The following is a 16,531-nucleotide window of genomic DNA, read 5'->3' as shown; positions in this document are numbered from 1 at the left end:
GAGCAGGGTCCTAGTTAAACACACAGTTTAAAACTGAGGAAAAAGTAGGTTTACAGAGTCTGTAGAATTCACTTGGAGTATTGTAATTGGGGTGGTGGTTTTTTCCCCAGTTAAAAGCCTTTCGTGTTTGACTCCTAGTAGGGAAAGCATGGCAGACTTGGGCAGGGATATCAGTGCTAATGTGGATTCCTCCTACATAAAGAGGAGGAAATGACAAAAACAACCCCCAAAAAAACAACCAACACTGGAATGTTTTCCAAGACTAATCTCCCCTCTTGATTTGTACAAGGAAAGAAGAATCCGTGGCCCTTAGAGCCAGTTTATTTTATCAGTGTTGTTTTTTAGTCCATGACTTCACAGCCAGGGGGACTGCAGTGTTATGACAAGAAACATTTCATCATTTGTTGCATTTTTGAGAATTACATGGTCTTGACCAAAAGACATCCATTTGACTATGTAAATAGATATTTTAAGTAAACTAAACACTAGGAGCTAAATTCAGTGGAGGGGTAAGCAGGCTACAATCCATTGACTGAATTTTTGCCAGGACGTTGAGGGGCTGCACCCTAATCTCCTTTTCAATATTCAGGAAAATAAACACTGTTATGTTCACTGTGAGTTCAGCTTTGATTTCAGTCACTGTGCCAGAACCTCTCCTCCCTTGGGAGTGAGATGTGATAGTGATGCAGAGGACCCTCAAGGCAGCTTTTACAGCTCCTTTCCCCTTTTCAGATTCGTCTATAACCAAAAAACTGAGAGGAAGAAGGAAATGGCAGGAAAACAGCTGCATGGTCAGAGGTGATGGTGGCAGCAGGGAGCCCAGGGAACATGAGCCCCGTGGACTTGGCTAAATAGCTGCCACCTTTGTTGCCAGGAAAAGACACAGGCAAGGTCTTCTGCCCTTTCTCCCACTCAAGTGCCCTGAAAGGTTCCCCTCATCAGACAGTTTAAGATTCAGCTTGACAGGGTGCTGGGTCAGCTCATAGAAGAGTTGAAACTAGCTCTAGTATTATCTAGAAAGGTTGGAGCAGATGATCCTTGAGGTCCCTTCCAACCTGGCATTCTGTGATTCTATGATTTTGGACTCTTTTCTGCATGATGACCTTGCTCACCCAAAATGTGCCACAGGAACATGGGTTGCTCATCTCCTCTGGTTGAAGGCCCTGTGTGGTCCCTAGTGTGGTATCTCCTCCTCATAGATGGTTTTGTCTGTGTGGTAGATGCCTGGCAGCAGGGTTGGACTTTCAGCTGTTCAAGTCTCTCAGTTCTAGATGGATGGACAGTGCAGAGTGATTGCCTGAAAATGTTTTCAGTGTCTGGTATTTGTTGATCCAAAGAGCATATATGTCATTATCATATAGGGTAAGTATGTGTTTGTTCTGCTTGATTAAATTCCTGAATTCCCAGCATTCTTCCAGTCCTGCCTCAGTAACTGTGCTTGAGGGGTAGGCTGTGAGCAGCACTGGTGCCAGATTTTGGTGTGGAACAGCTGAATGCTGGTGGCCACGTGGAAGAAATGTCCTGTCTGCACCCACAAAAGCGTGGATTGATGTCTCTTGCTCCTCCACAGGTTTTGAAGTAAAAGAACATGTACAGAAGCAAGAAGTCACCAACAGTTTGCCAGCACCTCCTCAAATGCCTCTGCCAGAAATACCTCAGCAGTGGCTGGTGAGTGTTAATGTAAATATATAGAGATAGCTAAGAGAGAATATGATAAGCACTAACAAATGGCTACAAGGGGAGGGAGCCTGCAGGTTCAGGGAAATGATTATCCCTCTCACCTCCAATCTACTTCAGGGAATTGGGTTCAACATGCAGAATTCTCTCTGGTGCAACAAGCCACCTACAAAGGCTGTGGATTTGTAACCTTTGGCAAGTTCCAAAAGCCTGAGCAATTTAACCTCAACTTCAAAGGTTGTCCTGCCTTGTGTAGAGGTTGGCTTGGCCAAGGCCACAGAGCCAGCCAGTTTCATACAGTTTTCACACTCAGCTTTTCCTGAGCATGATCCTTATGGGAAAGGCTCCCTCTTGATAGCTGAAAAGCAGAGGGGCAGTTTGAAAATGAAGAAATTCTACTCTCTTGGTGTTTTAAAGTCTTCAATGCCCTGCTGTGCTCAGCCTCTGGATGGGAAATTCCCTTCAGAACAAGTAGAAGTGCTTGTTCTTGGAGATGTTTATAGCAAAGATACTGACTGAGGTCTGTAATTCAGTGCCCCCAGTTGGGAGCAGCTGTCTTGTTGCAGAATAATCTCCCAACAAGTTTTGATGCTCCTCTGTTGCTGGCTTTGCAGTAGATTTGAAGAAAACATTGTCCACATTTATCTGAGAGCTGCATAAGCAGGTTGTGGTTTAGCCTGTTGAAAGGTGAACTCATCCTTAGCCCTAATACTGATCAAATACCCAGAGGCTGGTGAGAGGCCTCAAGCAGAAGCCCTATGAGGAGAGGCTGAGGGAGCCTGGAGAAGAGGAGGCTCAGGGGAGACCTTATTGCTGTCTACAACAACCTGAAGGGAGGTTGTAGCCAGGTGGGGGTTGGTCTCTTCTCCCAGGCAACCAGCACCAGAACAAGAGGACACGGTCTCAAATTGTGGCAGGGGAAGTTTAGGCTTCAGGTGAGGAGAAAGTTCTTCACAGAAAGAGTTGTTGGCCATTGGAATGTGCTGCCCAGGGAGGTGGTGGAGTCACTGTCCCTGGAGGTGTTCAAAAAGGGATTGGACGTGGCACTTGAAGCCATGGTTTAGTAGTCATGAGGTGTTGGGTAACAGGTTGGGCTTGATGATCTTTGAGGTCTCTTCCAAACTTATTGATTCTATGATCTTTTTATTAATTTGTGGAAATTTAGTTCATGGTGATAAGGACAATCCATGGAGACCTGCAGGTTTGCAGCAGGAAGCAGAGATGCACCTTTCAGGGGCAGAACAACTGGATGACTGAGGCTGCTTCAATTCAGTGTGTTATTTTGTTATCCCATTTATGCCCAGTAGCATTTTGGGAACTGATTTATCAGATTAAACTCTTGGGGAGTTTTCTTTGGAGTAACTTTTCTTTGAGGGTGAACAATGCTGTGTATTGCAGACCAAGGTAAAAACCCGACAAATGTATTACAGGGATTACCTCAAGCAGAATCTCTCCCTAAGCACTGGCAGCTTTTGGCTTGTGGCTTGAAAAAGATTGGTTTTTTTTAATCTTAGTTTTTCAATGTTAATTCTATCTACTGTAATGAGAGGTGCTGAGATCATTATAGGAAGGGAGTGTTTATCCTGGAAACATTCCTATCCAGAGCTCATGCATATGCAGCAGCAAAATTCAGCTGAAGGGATGCTGTAAGATAATCTTGCATAGATTTGAATGGATGCAAACCTGCTGTTATTAATGCACAGTGAAACCTGGAGGATCCATTTCATGGTCAGCAGTGCCTGAAAGTTATTTTTTCTCTTTAATTCAAGATGCATATAGCATCAATTACAGGGGATGGAGTTAATGAGAGGCAGGAAAGTGATGCAGAATGCACAGGCTCCAGGTGTTAGCTTCATAAACCGAAGCCAGTTGAGATCTTTGTACTTTCATATTTCTGTAGGTTCAGTTTAACAAACTGGCTCCCAGGACTCAGGCTGGTGGGTTTTAAAGCCAGCTGACCTCCTTTTCCTCTCTCATGCACTAATGTGTAAATTCCCGTAGAGTTGGTACAGCTGCAGCAAGTGAAGGTGTGAAGTACCAGTTAGGTCCAGGAGGTCAGCACTGGTGTTTGCAGTAGCTCAGTTTGGATTTCTGGCTAACAAACATTTCTCTGAGCTACAGTGAGAATTGCTGTGGAAGCTGACACAGAGGAGGATGATCTGGAGTGCTGTTTTCCCATGCTGAGCCTGGCAAAGGGGAGTTTGTGCACATCCCTGCCCTCTGACCTGCCCATAACATGTGGATGCTCTCGTCCCAGTGAAGTCACCAAGCTGAGCTGGTTTTTCCATAGTTGGGGAAGCTGATTTCTGCCAGTTTTTCTGCAACTCTGTTGCTGCTGTCAGGCAGTGGTAGCTTTTGGTTCCCTTTCTGGTGGTGTTGCCACTTTGAGATCAGCCAGGAAACGTCCCAAGCCTCTCATTGTCTTGTATTATCCAAATACAGGTTAGGAGTGGTGCTATGCTAAGGCGGAGGCACACCATAATTTGAGAAAAAGATGACAGACTGCTGCTGTCTTCAAAAGACCAGGTGGAGTCAGAAAGGAAGGACAAAACCATCAGCTTTTTGGCTTTTGAACACTCTGGCAAACTCAAAGCCCAGTCTGACTGTTAAAGACTTCTCCTGAAGTCATGCTGAGCTGGTTTTTGTGAACCTTTCTCTATTAGATGCCTCTTTGCTAGCCCCTTATTGGGTATGGTCAGAGACTGTCATAGCATCTTTCTTTTTGCCCCAGGCTGGACATCAGTGGCAGTGTCCAAGATGTAGTTTTCCCTCACTGTCACGCTCCTGCACAGGGATTTTGAACCTACCCTGAAAGAATGGACTCCTAAAAACATGTAGCTGATGGAGGCAGTCTCTGTAAAACCTGTACAGGCTTACAGTGCTCAGCGACACAAATACTGAGCTGCCTTGCCCAGCCACTTTTCATAGACAGTGCTTTCACAGCTGAGTGGAAGAACCCCAGGGCCCACCAGGGGCTATAGGAGCTTCTGCTCCAGGTTGCCCCTTCTTCACATGGCAAGTTGAAAGTCCTGTTTTATGGCCCCTCTTTTTGCCAGCCATTCAGGACAGAAACCATTTCCCGCTTGCTGAATAACATCTCCTGGTGGCCTCAGCCTGCAATGGAAGCCCAGCCTGCTGCTGGGGCATAGGAATTATCTAGAAGTGGGAATCAATAGCTTTAAATAAACTCTCCACTGTTTTAAAATCAATGGGTTTAGCACATCAGTTATTGAACGTGATGGAAATTAAAGTTTCATTTACACCAGCGTTCCTCTTTACGGCACTCAAGGGAACCCACGTTCAAAAATGTTTAGTCTGAACTGATGTTTAAGCTTTTACTTATGTAAAGATGTGTGGGTGGGAAGGAATTCAATACTCCTTCAAGTAGTGCCAGGAGCCAGAATGATGTGTGGGCAGGTGCTGTGCAGGGTTTCCTTTGTAAATCTGTAAACCTGCATATTTGCACAGGCCAGATCTTGTGTCAGTTTTGTTATTCATCAGCCCATGAACAAAGAGTATAAAATTCATTTTATTTGGAGACATGCTGTTAACAGTTTAAATGAATTCTTCAGTTATTAAAGCACCTTAAAGCCCAGAGGCTTTTCCTGGACTCTGTGGGCTTTGGACCAGGGTCTTTAAACTGAGGGACAAAGTTAGACCCTGCATACACCTGATCGAAGCCAATCACTAAGCATACAGTCTCTCAGTAGTGCTCCTTTTCTCTACACATTCCCTTGCCTACACCTGGGCTAGGAGACTTCTGTCAGGCTTAGAAAGCACAAATCCTCCTTGCTTTAGGCTGTGCATGCAGCTCCTTCAGATGGCCAGCAAAGCAAAAACTGCAGATTAAGGATGTGAGTTTAAGGGCACCTTGGAGTCCTGCTTTTGCCTGGGTGCATTCATATGTGCATGCTAACATGAGTATGGTGTGAACAGCTAGGGAAGCTTTGCCTGGGACAGCAGCAGAGGAGAGGATCACTCTGTTTGAAAGAGAGTCAGAATGGATCTCCCCTTTGAATCTGCTTCTTGTGCTTTCTCCATCAGCAGCTATTTATATGAGATTTCCATGCTCTTGACAGGCAAGAAGCAGTGCTAGATCATGAGTCTGGAGGAGTAATAGTCAGTGTTCAATGCACACCTCAAAGTGCTACTGCTGGTTCAGCACCTGGGATCCCATCGTTGCACTATCATCAAGTTGCCCTGAAGTGCATTTTCCACAGAGGCAGGAGGGATAACATCCAGTCTGTCCTGCTGCTGAGATGTGCCTGGGGATCACTGCTGTAAATTATCCACAGCATGACAGTGACAGAATGCTTCTGGCCTCTACGCATTTGCTTGCCATGTTACCTCTGACAGTGATTTCAGTGCTCTCTGCAGTTCAACAAAACCTAACACAAACAGCACACATGGTTTTCACAGCAAAATTGAGCCTATGCTTTGTTTTTCTTGGACTATTGACAATTCAGTAATTGTTTAACTGCAACAAGTGTCCAGCAAGATGCCAGAACCCCTGTAGACATAAATCAGAAAGATGGGTACAGCAAAGCCTGGTTGAAAGGCAGTCAGTAGTTTTGCCAGCTGTATTGATTCTCAGTTCATGGATTCATTCTGCTTTCTGGGCATCCTTTTTTATGTTTGTTTTTTTTTTTAACATATGAGGAAAGGGATCATAAATGTGCCAGCAGTGTTCCTTCTGCAGGCTGAGGATGCAGTGGGGTTGTAAAGAGGTCAGGTCTGAGTTTACTCCAAAGCAAATGGCATGTGCCATGTGCCAAGGTTTCTTCTTAACAGCCCACACTTGCCTGCTGGCTTCTGAATAGCTTCATTATGCATCACCTGTGTGTGACCAGCCTGGTGTTGCTGTGCTCCGTGTGGAGGGATTCCATAGCAGCTGGCTCTTCAGTGTAGCTGGATCCAGGCTGGTGGCTGCTCTGATCATAGAATCAATAAGGTTGGAAAAGACCTCAGAGATCATCAAGTCCAACCTGTCACCTAAGACTTCATGACAACTAAACCATGACTTCAAATGCCACAATCAATCCCCTCTTGAACACCTCCAGGAATGGTGACTCTACCACCTCCCTGGGCAGCACATTCCAATGGCTAACAACTCTCTCTGTGAAGCACTTTCTAATCACCTCCAGCCTAAACTTCCCCTGGCACAGCTTGAGACTGTGTGCTCTTGTTCTGGTGCTGGTTGCCTGGGAGAAGAGACCAACCCCCTCCTGGCCACAACCTCCCTTCAGGTAGTTGTAGACAGCAATAAGGTCTCCCCTGAGCCTCCTCTTCTCCAGGCTCAGCAACCCCAGCTCCCTCAGCCTCTTCTCACAGGGCTGTGCTCGAGACCTCTCCTCAGCCTCATTGCCCTTCTCTGGACACGTTCAAGAGTGTCAATGTCCTTCTTAAACTGAGGGGCCCACACACATGAGCATGGCAGCCCTTGCCTGCAGCTTGGTGCACTGACAGTCTGGTAAAGTCACTGCTTTGCACTGGCAATCTCCCCATCCTATCTCTCTGCATAAAAGGAGGTGATTATTTCTTACAGAGGCTAAGTCTTCTTTGGGGTGTAAAGGGGTTTTATATCCTCATGCCCCTGCACTATGACATTGATTTTGGGCAACAATATCTCAGTCATAGATTTGTTCCTTCTCTTCCAATGTGATAAAAGTAATGGGGTTGGTTTGTTTATGTGTTTTTAATCTAAGTCCTTTATTATTCCTGTGATTGTGGAAGGTTATTTGTTTTGAAAGGCAGCATTGCTGAGTTGCCCTGTTGTAAAAACCAAAATGTAAAGGCAGAAATTCATGCCAGTGCCTTCTTTGCAGGTCACCAGCTCTTGCCTGCTTCTACCCCCTCTGACCACATGTTCTAGGGGTTCGTGAGCTGTAATCCTATTACAGCATGTATCCATGATTTTGGGGTGGGGGTTAGGGCATTTTTATGTTTTCAGGCAAACTAATGAAAAGTTGCAAAACCCAAGAATCATTTCAGTTCATAATTCATGACTTTATCAACATTCTTCTGCTAAAAATTGCCGAGTTGAAAGAACACAGCAATGATAAAAATGAAGCCAGCCAGCAAGCACTGCAAGTATTAGTCAGACCAAGAATGCTCAGATGAGGTTTTCACACTTCCTGATGCTCAAAAGTCATCCTAACCATTCCATAGCTCCCAAAAGATGCAGTTGTTTATGGCACAGATTTGGCTGTGATGTTTTCCTGTTGTATTTAATCCCTTGGATTTCTTTGCAGGGTTCAAGCAGCCTTGCTTCCAGCTGAAAGTTTTTCAAGTTGGATGTTTCTGCTTCTCCTAATAGTTAGTTATTTATTTTTTTATATATATATATATAAAGAAATTTGTTTTCAACTTTGTTATGGCAAGCACTGCAAAATGCATTTCAGAGAGGAGGGCCCAGCTCATTCAGCAATGGATTCCATCTGTGTTGACGTTGGCTGTACAGCTCAGCCCGCCCCAGCTGTATGGAGTAACTGGTGCTCCAGCAGGGTCGAATTCAGACAAGCACCATTTGTGTTTCATTTCCTTTTTTTTTTTTCCTTCCCCTCCCCTCTTTCTTTCTGAATAACATTTTGTCTGAAAACAAGGAATTTCCCCCTTTTCCCCAATCTTTATTGCAACCTCTTATTTGTTTCTGGAGGGAAGATAGCTTTGAATCCTTGGTGCTGCGTCGAGTCGGAGTTGGAATAACTCTTGGCGTGGGTATTTCCTGGGTGAATTAGGTGTAATCTGGACAGGAATTTCATATATTCCTATATATTAGCCTGGAGAAGAGGAGGCTCAGGGGAGACCTTATTGCTGTCTACAACTACCTGAAGAGTGGTTGTAGCCAGGAGGGGGTTGGTCTCTTCTCCCAGGCAACCAGCAGCAGAACAAGAGGACACAGTCTCAAGCCGCACCAGGGGAAGTTTAGGCTGGAGGTGAGGAGAAAGTTCTTCCCAGAGAGAGTTGTTAGCCATTGGAATGTGCTGCCCAGGGAGGTGGTGGAGTCCCCATCCCTGGAGATGTTCAAGAGAATAATAGAATAGAATAATAATTGATAGGTTGGACACGATGATCTTGAAGGTCTCTTCCAACCTGGTTTATTTTATTCTATTCTATTATTCTCTATCAGACCAAGAATTTCTGTGTTTAGGCACAAATGGGAGCATTGGTTGTGAGGAAGTTTGATGCTACTTGGTGCACAAAGGGAAGTCAGTGCTGGATGAGCTGCAGGGCATGAGCTCCTTGCCTTCTTTTACATTGGGAATACACAAGCACTTACCTGCAAGATGGCACAAAAGGGCACTCTGAGGGTGGGATGTGTCTTGCTGATGTTGTTAATTAGGTGTCTAGCATAGGTGTGCTATCAGTAATGAGATCTGGAGGTGTCCAGCTCTGAAATGGTAAAGATGACCCAAGCCCTGGAGATGCTCACAGCAGTAATTTCCTTACAGCTAATGCCACATGTTAGTAAAGCTCAGGGTCCTCCCAGGTGACTTTAGCTCTGTAGCAGGAGTACAGTCACTGTAGCTCACTCTATATCATGTGGGAGAAAGCTCAAAGCCTCTGCTGGACCCCAGACTCTTTCAGCCCACCAGAGCTGCAGTGCAGAAAGTGTCTGTATGTGACCATGAGTGAAGACAACCTTGAGTAGTTTCTTACTTCAGTGTCTTTGATGCTGCCCTGAAGAACACATCTTATTCAAAGGACATCATCTAATTCACCCCTCCAGAGAGTTGCCTTTAGAGATGGTTAACATAAGAAACAGTCAGAGAGTAGCCATTAGGCATAAGCCTGGTAAGATTAGCACTGATCATGAACAGGTGTTCTGACCATGTCTAATGTCTCACCTGGTGGGCTGTAATCACTTTTTTCTTCCTTTTTCCCTTTTTTTTAGCCACCAGATAATGGTCCTCCACCACTGCCAACATCTTCCCTTCCTGAAGGCTATTATGAAGAGGCAGTGCCACTCAGTCCTGGGAAGGCTCCTGAGTACATCACTTCCAGTGAGTAACAGAGTTCTTGAGCAATTGCAGCCAATGCATCAACTTTTTATGTGTTTGACTGCTGCATCTCTGGTGGTGCTCTGGTCATGTGCCATAAGGATGGCTTTGACCATTTGGGGCCAGCTGTGCTTATCCTCACTGGCCATGCATTGATTTGGCTTGCAGAATTGTTTTGGTGTGGCCAAACCAGTTTCCTTTCAGAGGAATCTGAACTTGTAAATCAAGTTGGATGCATATAAACATGTTTCAGCTGCTATGGAGACAGAGGGTCCAACTCAACCACTGGTCTCTTGGACAGCTTTGAACCACCAGTGTGGTGGGGGCATTGAGTCCAGAGCTAAGAACCATCCACATGATGATGTTCTTGTGACTGCTTGTCTAGTGCAGACCACTCTGCCTCATGTCCAAATGCTTACTGTAGACAAAAGATGAATAACATCTTGAAGATAACAAAACCCTTCTTGGGTTTTCCCAGCTTATTCTTTCAGTCAAAACTGCCAAGGTGTCAGGATGAGTCTTCTCTAAAGTTTCCTGATGGGACAGCATCATCAGCTCAATTAAGCTGATGTATTGGTGCTAGTAAGCACTGAAAGAGTGATTTGGTCCTGGCTGACTTTTCCAAAAGCATTGACTTAAAATGAGCCCTGCTGAGATTCTCAGTTATTCCAGGTTGCTTCATGGCTGCCTGTTGTAACCTGCCCCTTGGATGCTCTTCTCAAAGATTACGACTCGGACGCGATGAGCAGCTCCTACGAATCCTACGACGAGGAGGAGGAGGATGGAAAGGGGAAAAAAATGAGACATCAGTGGCCTTCTGAGGAGGCCTCTATGGATCTGGTGAAGGATGCCAAAATCTGTGCCTTCCTCCTGAGAAAGAAACGATTTGGGCAATGGACCAAACTGCTGTGTGTTATCAAAGAGAACAAACTACTGGTAATTTCTGCTTTTCTCTCCCTTCTCCCTTTCTGATGATGATGTATTTCAATTTTACAGGAATTTGGGGGGCTTAATATGTTCTGCAGACAGTGTCCAAGCCTAGGGTAACCTTACCAAAGAGTTTGGTCATGACTTACCCAAGAAGCAGAGAAGCACTGCAATTACAATTTAGCCACTTAGAACTTTGATTTTTAATGCACTTAAACTTAAACCCAGGCAATTTCCTGATAGCAGAGAGAAAATCTGGCCTATTATCATCTAACATATTTCATTGGGATAAAAAAACTGCTAAAACTGTAAATCCAGTCTTTCATTCCCTGTGGACAAAAAAAAGCCCCTCTCCTAGGGAGCTTTGTGCATGAGCTGCTGGATCAGACTGCTGCAGAGAAAAGTCCCTTGTTAGGCTGAGCTCTGCCTTGGCAGCAGATGCAGGGGCAATGTGTGCACTTTAAACCTTTGCCATCTGTTCTGCAGCAAGTACAGATGCAGCATTCACAGGATGCACAGCTGCAGTGTAGAGAGGAGAGAAACAAGTGGATGGATTTGCTCCTTAAGCAAATCTGTTATGTTTCTGATTGGAGGCACCAGTGAAGTAAATTATCTGCTCATAGATGTCCTTTTATTTTCTGCAAAGAGCCTAATTGAGGCGAGCACAGATTTCTGTGTCACTGTAAATGAGCTGATGCTCACAGCAAGAAACACCTTGGACACTCCTTGCCTTGCTCTCTGGTGCTTCCCACAGTTATGACTAATTATGTCACTCATAATTCCTGCACTATCCTCGATGTTAAAAGCTGATTGACAGGGTGTAAAACATTTCCCATAGAATCTCTTTATTCCACACTGGTACAGTGTAGCTAAGGTGTGCTTACTTTACATGTACATTTGTGCTTATGGTGGTATATTGGAAATAAGGGGGTATGAAACAGAGGGAAGAGAAATAAGTGGATATGAAGAATGGGCTGCCCAGGGAGCTGGTGGAGTCACCGTCTCTGGAGGTGTTCACAAAGGGATTAGACATGGCACTTGAAGCCATGGTTTAGTAGTCATGAGGATTTGGGTTACAGGTTGGACTTGATGATCTTTGAGGTCTTTTCCAACCTTATTGATTCTACAATTCTGAGAAAGAAGAGGATATGAAATAAGAGGGAAGAGAAAGAAGAGGATATGAAGTAAGAGGGAAGAGAAAGGAGTCAGAGGGGGGAGAAAGAGGGGGGATACAGTCATGAGGTCTGTGGTGACGGGTTGGACTTTGTGATCTTTGAGGTCTCTTCCAACCTTGGTGATTCTGTGATGTGGAGTCAGAGGGGAGAGAAAGAGGGGGATATGGAGTCAGAGGGGAGAGAAAGAGGGGGATATGGAGTCAGAGGGGAGAGAAAGAGGGGGATATGGAGTCAGAGGGGAGAGAAAGAGGGGGATATGGAGTCAGAGGGGAGAGAAAGAGGGGGATATGGAGTCAGAGGGGAGAGAAAGAGGGGGATATGGAGTCAGAGGGGAGAGAAAGAGGGGGGCATGAAATAGAGAAAAGAGATTTCTGAACATGTAGCTGGAATTAATTTACTACTTTTCAGTGTTTGGGGAGGATTTAATGTTTGTAACGTCTATTTAAATGTTGGATAGAATGTTGATTCTCACCCTGTTTTCCATGTACTGTTGTAATGCCATTATACTTAGTCTGCATTTTTATCACCATGAATCAGGGTCATATCAGATGCCTGGGAGTCTCTGGTAACAGCCATGAAGAAAAGAAAGAAAGAGGGAAAGAAACAGATTTTTTTTCTCTGAAGTCACACCATATTTCTTATACACTTATGTTTGTTGTTCTGTATAGAAATATGTTGTTTTTTCTACTTTCATTTCCTTTAGCCACATGTGTGGTCTGAAAAGTTGTTTGTTTGGTGTGTGGGGTTTTTTTTCCCTCTTAGGGATTGTCTTTCAGTAATTCTGTAATGGGGATTATGAAAATAAAAATCACAATAGGAGCCTTAACAACCAGCTACACAAGATTGGTTTGTTGTTTGATGGGAGATTTGGACATTTAATTTGAGATATGCAAGTAAAACAAATATATGTTACAGTATTGCAGTATCACCAAGGTTGGAAGAGACCTCAAAGATCATCAAGTCCATCCTGTCACCACAGACCTCATGACTAGACCATGGCACCAAGTGCCACATCCAATCCCCTCTTGAACGCCTCCAGGGACGGTCACTTGACTTTTATTGTCTCATAGGAGGAAAAGAGCTGAGTGAGGCATGTGCCAGTGTCCTGGTGTGTTTGGCTGCTCCACGTGAACAGATACCCTAACTCACCCTTTTCCTAGCTGACTGAGGTCAGGGTTGAGTCATAAGGATAACACAGAGAAGCTCAATGCTCTCCATGTATTGTACATGTCCTGTAATGAAAGATATCTCTTAATGTCAGTCTGGAAGTGATTTTGCTTTACAGAGAAAAGGAGAAGGAGAAATATGAAGTTACCATTGGCTGCACTGAGTGGTGTGTGGTCAAGGCCTGTATTTCTATATAAAAGCAGCTTTGCCCCAAGGTTCAGGAAGGTGATGTGTAACTTTTGACCTTTCCTATGTTTATTTAGTGTTACAAAAGTTCCAAGGACCAGCAGCCCCAGATGGAACTGCTCTTGAATGACTGCAGCATCACCTACATTCCCAAAGACAGCAAAAAGAAGAAGCACGAGCTGAAAATCTCTCACCAAGGAGCAGATGCCCTGGTTCTGGCAGTGCAGAGCAAAGAGCAGGCAGAACAGTGGCTGAAGGTAAGGGGGCATTTCTGGACAGGAACTTTTCCACCTACACAGTGCTTCCATTGCCTGCTCACTTCCATCTTCAGCTCTTCTTTCAGAATGTTTTGGTTCTAGTGGTTAGGGCATGGTGGTAGTGAGCTGATTCCTTAAGGTGGAGGGGGCTGGCTCCCAGGCTGCTTTTGGGAGTGGTGTGCATGCACAGCTGCCATAGGTTACCCTGCAAAAATTGTGATACCATCACCCCTGCCAGCTTTCTAAAAAGAAGGATCTCTGAAGAGGTACCTGTTTGAACTGCTCTGGATGGAGAGAAAATGCTTCAGCTTCCTGAAGTCAATTTGAGTTTGCTAGTCCTGGTTTAACAGTGTATCATCTGTTTTGGTTTGTTCTGGGAATGAAGACTTCTGGAAGAGGGATTATTTTCATGTTCCACTCCTTTCTTGTTTGGTGTCTACTAATGTGGAAAATCTCAAGGCAATGGCTGCAGTTGTAGATCCTAACCAGATTACTAAGTATTTATGTTGGACTTTGCTAGCCTCATATGTGGAGGTCAGTGAAGCAGTGTGGGAAACTATCACTGCAGTTTGAGTGTGGCTTGTTTTAAGACCTGGAAATCCAGCCTTTTAAATGCATGTAAAAGTCTAAATGTCTAAGACTCATCAGGACTTCTCCACACAGTGCTCGGATCTGGCCTTATATGGTGCTTGCTTTTCTAAGAACAAACCCTGGTTTTCCCCAAATACAATCAAATTAAACACTAAGGAATTTCCTGATGGCAGATAGTTTTGATGCAGAAGTGGGAGACATAAAATGCAGCTGATGAGGTACAAGTTCTGCTGTGGGCTAATTTACTGAAGGGAAAATGAATCTCTTAATTTCCTGGTCTGCAGTGTTTGAATGCACCTTATGGGGGCTTGGGCTCTGTGTGTGTTTGGGTTTGACTGTGAATTTGTATCTTATTGCTGTCTACAACTACCTGAAGGGAGGTTGTAGCCAGGAGGGGGTTGGTCTCTTCTCCCAGGCAAGCAGCACCAGAACAAGAGGACACAGTCTCAAGCTGCACCAGGGGAAGTTTAGGCTTGAGGCAAGGAGAAAGTTCTCCCAGAAAGAGAGATTGGCCATTGGAATGTGCTGCCCAGGGAGGTGGTGGAGTCACCGTCACTGGAGGTGTTTAGGAAGAGACTGGATGAGGCACTTGAAGCCATGGTTTAGTAGTCATGAGGTCTGTGGTGAAGGTTGGACTTTGAGGTCTCTCCCAACCTTGGTGATTCTGTGAAATGTCTGCTGGCCTTGTCCTGGAAAATATGCACAGCCATGGAGATGTTAGGCTGCTTCTAACATTAGTAGCTAGGTTGAAGTTTTAAAATGGAACACCATCCAAGTGGCCCACTAGCTCACCTGCAATTTCAAAACCACTGCTTGGAATGAAATGAAATCCCTCAGCCTTGTTCTTCTCCAGGGGAATTCTGCTGTAATTAGAACGGTGGAACTGCACCATAATTTCCTGTCTTGTTCTGAACCTGGGTTCAGCAATGCTGAATTCATTGGAATTTATCAGACTTTCTTCCATTAGAAACTGTTTGCTTTTTGTTTTTAGATTGCACAGAAAGCATTCCCCACACAGGCAGGCAGAGCAGTACTGGATTGTTGCCACATCCCAGATGCATTCCTGCTGTGTTAGAAAAAAGAAAAATTAATCAGATTTTGAGCAGTTGCATGTTAACAAAGTTATGTTATCTGCAAAGCATTTGGAGACAGGCTGACAGCACTTTATTTAGTTCCTTCATGCTGCAAAGCTCTCTATTAATAAAAAATCCCCTTCCAAGCACATGGCAGCACTACTGTACGCTCAGCTTCCAAGTTCTGTGCACTACAAACTGCCTGTCCAACAGCTAACCAAAAATGGGCTCTGCAGCTCTTCAACAACAGCTCCAGCATTGTCAGGAAGTGAAGCTTTGTGAGGGGGGAAAAAAAAAGCCACTGGGTTTTGTATTTTTTTTAAATGTAGCAAATGTAAAGGTGTTATGCTCTGTAATATCTTTATTGATGATCTGGACAAGGGAATTGAGTCCATCATCAGTAACTTTGCAGGTGACACCAAGCTGGGGGCAGGTGTTGATCTGTTAGAGGGTAGGAGAGCTCTGCAGAGGGACCTTGACAGGCTGGACAGATGGGCAGAGTGCAAGGGCATGAGATTGAACACATCTAAGTGCTGGGTTCTACACATTGGCCACAACAACCCCATGCAGTGCTACAGGCTGGGGTCAGAGGGGCTGGAGGGCAGCCAGGCAGAGAGGGACCTGGGGGTACTGGTTGATAGTAGGCTGAACATGAACCAGCAGTGTGCCCAGGTGGCCAAGAAGGCCAATGGCATCCTGCCCTGTATCAGGAACAGTGTGGCCAGCAGGAGCAGGGAAGTCATTCTGCCCCTGTACTCAGCACTGGTTAGACCACACCTTGAGTCCTGTGTCCTGTTCTGGGCTCTTCAGTTTAGGAAAAATGTTGAGCTGCTGGAAGGTGTCCAGAGAAGGGCAACAAAGCTGGGGAAGGGTTTGGAGCACAGCCCTGTGAGGAGAGGCTGAGGGAGCTGGGGTTGCTTAGCCTGGAGAAGAGGAGGCTCAGGGGAGAACTTCTTGCTCTCTACAACTACCTGAATGGAGGTTGTAGCCAGGAGGGGGTTGGTCTCTTCTCCCAGGCAACCAGCAGCAGAACAAGAGGACACAGTCTCAAGATGCACCAGGGGAAGTTTAGGCTTGAGGCAAAGAGAAAGTTCTCCCAGAAAGAGAGATTGGCCATTGGGATGTGGTGCCCAGGGAGGTGGTGGAGTCACCATCACTGGAGGTGTTTAGGAAGAGACTGGATGGGGTGCTTGGTGCCGTGGTTTAGTTGATTAGATGGTGTTGGGTGATAGGCTGGACTTTGATGGTCTCGAAGGTCTTTTCCAACTTGGTTTATTCTATTCTGTTCTATTTATTAATTTATGTTGATGATGATGAAGAAAAAGCACTGAGTTTTGTATTTCTTTTAAATGTAGCAGCTATCAAGGGATTATTGTCATCATCAGTATCATCATCATCATTTGCTCCTTCAAGCCTTACTTGAAATGAGCTGCTGAAAACGCTGTGTGGCTTTGTGTTGGAAGTTCCTACACTTTCTC

General features: G+C 45.0%; 1 protein-coding gene across 2 annotated transcripts in view; it reads left to right on the top strand.

Moving 5' to 3' along the window:
* Positions 1-16,531, top strand: part of AFAP1 (actin filament associated protein 1) — a 97,658-nt gene that overhangs the window by 47,379 nt on the left and 33,748 nt on the right. For both annotated transcript variants that reach the window (XM_054172251.1, XM_054172250.1), the window contains exons 3-6: positions 1,571-1,668; positions 9,572-9,680; positions 10,402-10,613; positions 13,210-13,389. In XM_054172251.1, coding sequence (XP_054028226.1) covers positions 1,571-1,668; positions 9,572-9,680; positions 10,402-10,613; positions 13,210-13,389 — 599 coding nt within the window. The remainder of the gene's footprint in view (positions 1-1,570; positions 1,669-9,571; positions 9,681-10,401; positions 10,614-13,209; positions 13,390-16,531) is intronic.

Source organism: Dryobates pubescens, chromosome 23 (genome assembly GCF_014839835.1).
Source record: "Dryobates pubescens isolate bDryPub1 chromosome 23, bDryPub1.pri, whole genome shotgun sequence".
Lineage (NCBI taxonomy): Eukaryota > Metazoa > Chordata > Aves > Piciformes > Picidae > Dryobates > Dryobates pubescens.
This window is presented reverse-complemented; position numbering and strand designations above follow the sequence as displayed.